Source organism: Nestor notabilis, unplaced genomic scaffold, assembly GCF_000696875.1.
Source record: "Nestor notabilis isolate BGI_N333 unplaced genomic scaffold, ASM69687v1 scaffold24688, whole genome shotgun sequence".
Classification (NCBI taxonomy): domain Eukaryota; kingdom Metazoa; phylum Chordata; class Aves; order Psittaciformes; family Psittacidae; genus Nestor; species Nestor notabilis.
The window spans coordinates 463-3,202 of NW_009939041.1; the positions used below are offsets into that span (position 1 = coordinate 463).

Consider the following 2,740-nt stretch of genomic DNA (forward strand, 5'->3'; position numbering starts at 1 on the left):
CTTGGTTGCGGAGCCTCACCCAAGGGCCAGAGTCTCTTCCTCTGGGCATGGAGAGCTTCCTCCACAGCGCTGCCATTGGGAAGGCACGAGAGAGGGACGTGATAAAGTGTCCCAAGAGATAACAAGGGTGAGGTGAAGTCTCGGCCATAAAGAGCGCTGGGAGTGGGGTTTTGGCTGAGGTCCATCGGGACGTGGTGTCCCAGGCTCGGACAGGGATGTTGTAAGCAGTGAGGAGGAGGCACGGGGCTGTCCTGGGGGCAGGTGGAGGCAGCTCTTGGCCAACAGCTTCCCTTGCTCCTCCCTTGTGTGAGCAGAGCAGAGGGGGAGCACTGAAGAATGAAACTGTTCCTTCTCACATTTTCTTTCCCCTTTTTTTCTCCAGATGGGGACGGCTCCGTGATCCTGAGACCTGGCAACAAATACGAGTACAAGTTCGGATTCGAGCTTCCCCAGGGGTAAGTCCTGGATGGAATGCTGCTTCCTAAAATGGGATTGGGATGGAGAAGAGATCTTCTATTGCCTTGGTTGGGCCTGACGAGCTTCTCCTTCCACAGCCCCTTGGGCACTACCTTCAAGGGGAAGTATGGCTGCGTGGATTATTGGGTCAAGGCGTTCCTGGAGCGCCCGTCCTTCCCCACCCAAGAGATCAAGAAGCGCTTCGAGGTGATGGACCCAGTGGATGTGAACACTCCAGAGCTGCTGGTAAGTTCTGGGTGTATCCAGGCATCCCAGGGAGAGGAGCCCTTGGGTAGGGTCACTCCGACCTCTATGGCATTAAGGCTCTTCTAATGGGCTTTGCTGCTGAGCACGGATTAAATACTTAGTTCTTCAGAAGCCCTAGTTGTTACTAGCAGTTTACACCAGGGTGGATAAAGGGAAGTGCTTTTTTCACTGTGAGACATGCAAATCTCATAGGGAATTGGCAGCATTGCTTGGAAAACCCAAAGGGGCAGGATGGGAACAGTGAGTGGGTTCCATTGGGATAACAGTCCCTTTCCTCCACAGTCCCCAGTTGCTGCCAAGAAGGAGAAGAAAGTGTCGTGTATGTTCATCCCTGACGGGCGCGTGTCGGTCAGCGCTCAGATCGACAGGAAGGGGTTTTGTGAAGGTAAGAGCCTCTTGGAGCAGGGGACAAGTGGGGCTGGGAGGTGGTGGGGGGGGCACAATGGAAGTGGGCATGCCGCAAGGAAAAGGCTCCAGCCTCAACACTCAACGTGGTTCCTTTGCCAGGCGATGACATCTGCATCAATGCCGACTTCGAGAACACTTGCTCACGCATCGTGGTGCCCAAGGCAGCCATCATCGCCAAGCACACCTACCTGGCCAACGGGCAGACCAAGGTCTTCACCCAGAAGCTCTCCTGCGTCCGTGGCAACCACATCATCTCAGGCATGTCCGAGTCCTGGCGGGGCAAAACCATCCGTGTCAAGAAGCTCAAACCTTCTATCTTGGGCTGCAACATCCTGCGTGTGGAGTACTTCCTGCAGGTGAGCACCGCGGGACCCTGCTTGCTTGGTGGGTGAAGCCTTGGTGGGGGTGTCCCCATCCTTGCATCCCAACATCCCTTACAACCCCTGCTCTCGCCCTCACAGATCTACGTCAGTGTCCCAGGCTCCAAGAAGATCATCCTGGAGCTGCCCCTGGTCATCGGCAGCCAAAAAACCAGCATGTCCAGTCAGGCCAGCTCCGAGATGAGCTGGGTGGACTTGAACCTGCCCGATGCTCCAGAAGGTGAGCGGTGAACCCCACAGCTCGGGGTTGGGGGGCTCAGAGAGGGGGGTGCAGCAGCGAGCTCACGGCTCCCTCCATCCCTGCAGCGCCTCCCTGTTACCTGGACATTGTCCCTGAGGACCATCGCCTGGAGAGTCCCACCACGCCGCTGCTGGACGACACCGACAGCTTCGACAGCCCCATCTTCATGTACGCACCCGAGTTCAAGTTCATGCCACCACCCACCTACACGGAGGTGAGTGGGGCAAGGCTGATGGGATGGTGTTCCCACTGGGATGAAATAAATCCCGTGGGATCTACAGAGCCTCCTCTCTTTCCTCCTTCAGGTGGATCCCTGCATCGCCAACAACAACGTGCAGTGAGTTGAGGGCGACTTTTCCTGCTTTTCCTGGGCTGCGGCGGCCCGCCTTGCGGTCCCCGCGCCCTGCCCCAGGCAGTGGGCATGGAGGAGGTGCTGCAGTGTCCTCCCGAGCCTGGGTGTTCCCTCGGGACCTCGCCTTGCTGCCGGAATCCTGCGGAAAAACCAATCCCGGACTCCCGAGGTGCTTCTGTGGAAATGGGGGAGCCTCGAGGTGCAGTTTGCAGAACCAAGGAGGAGAAGAGGCAGGTCCAGCCCAAAGAGACTTGATTCCAAAGCAAAACCAAGCCAAGGACACTGTCCATAGGGATATTGAGCTGCCTCTGATCCAATTGGATCCACCATCCTCAGGGACCTCGGTTCTGTGCCGGGATGTGCCATGAAAATAGTTGGTTGTTGCTCTTGAGCGTTGTTGCTGCTGCCACAATGGGGAGGCCACGATGGAGAGAGGCCTCCTGTGGAGGCTGAGTTGTTCCAGAGTGCTGGAACCAAACTCCATTACCTCTTCCCTGGGAAAAGGAAGAGCTCTGGAATGCCTCCAGTATTGGGCATACGGCAGCAAGTTGTTTTTGTACTGGTTTTGTAGTTAGTTGGGGGTGGGGGGAAGGAAACGGACTCTTTTGTACCACTGACACCGTGTGCCCCTGTGGG

The 2,740-nt window shown here is 56.8% G+C and overlaps 1 protein-coding gene across 1 annotated transcript in view; it reads left to right on the forward strand.

Moving 5' to 3' along the window:
• TXNIP (thioredoxin interacting protein) overlaps positions 1-2,093 on the forward strand; it is a gene marked incomplete at its 5' end in the record, with an annotated part of 2,551 nt that extends 458 nt beyond the window's left edge. Inside the window, 7 exons of the mRNA XM_010019672.1 lie at positions 383-455; positions 555-702; positions 1,006-1,108; positions 1,231-1,487; positions 1,593-1,731; positions 1,818-1,966; positions 2,058-2,093. Coding sequence (XP_010017974.1) covers positions 383-455; positions 555-702; positions 1,006-1,108; positions 1,231-1,487; positions 1,593-1,731; positions 1,818-1,966; positions 2,058-2,093 — 905 coding nt within the window. The remainder of the gene's footprint in view (positions 1-382; positions 456-554; positions 703-1,005; positions 1,109-1,230; positions 1,488-1,592; positions 1,732-1,817; positions 1,967-2,057) is intronic.
• Positions 2,094-2,740: the final 647 nt, after the last annotated feature.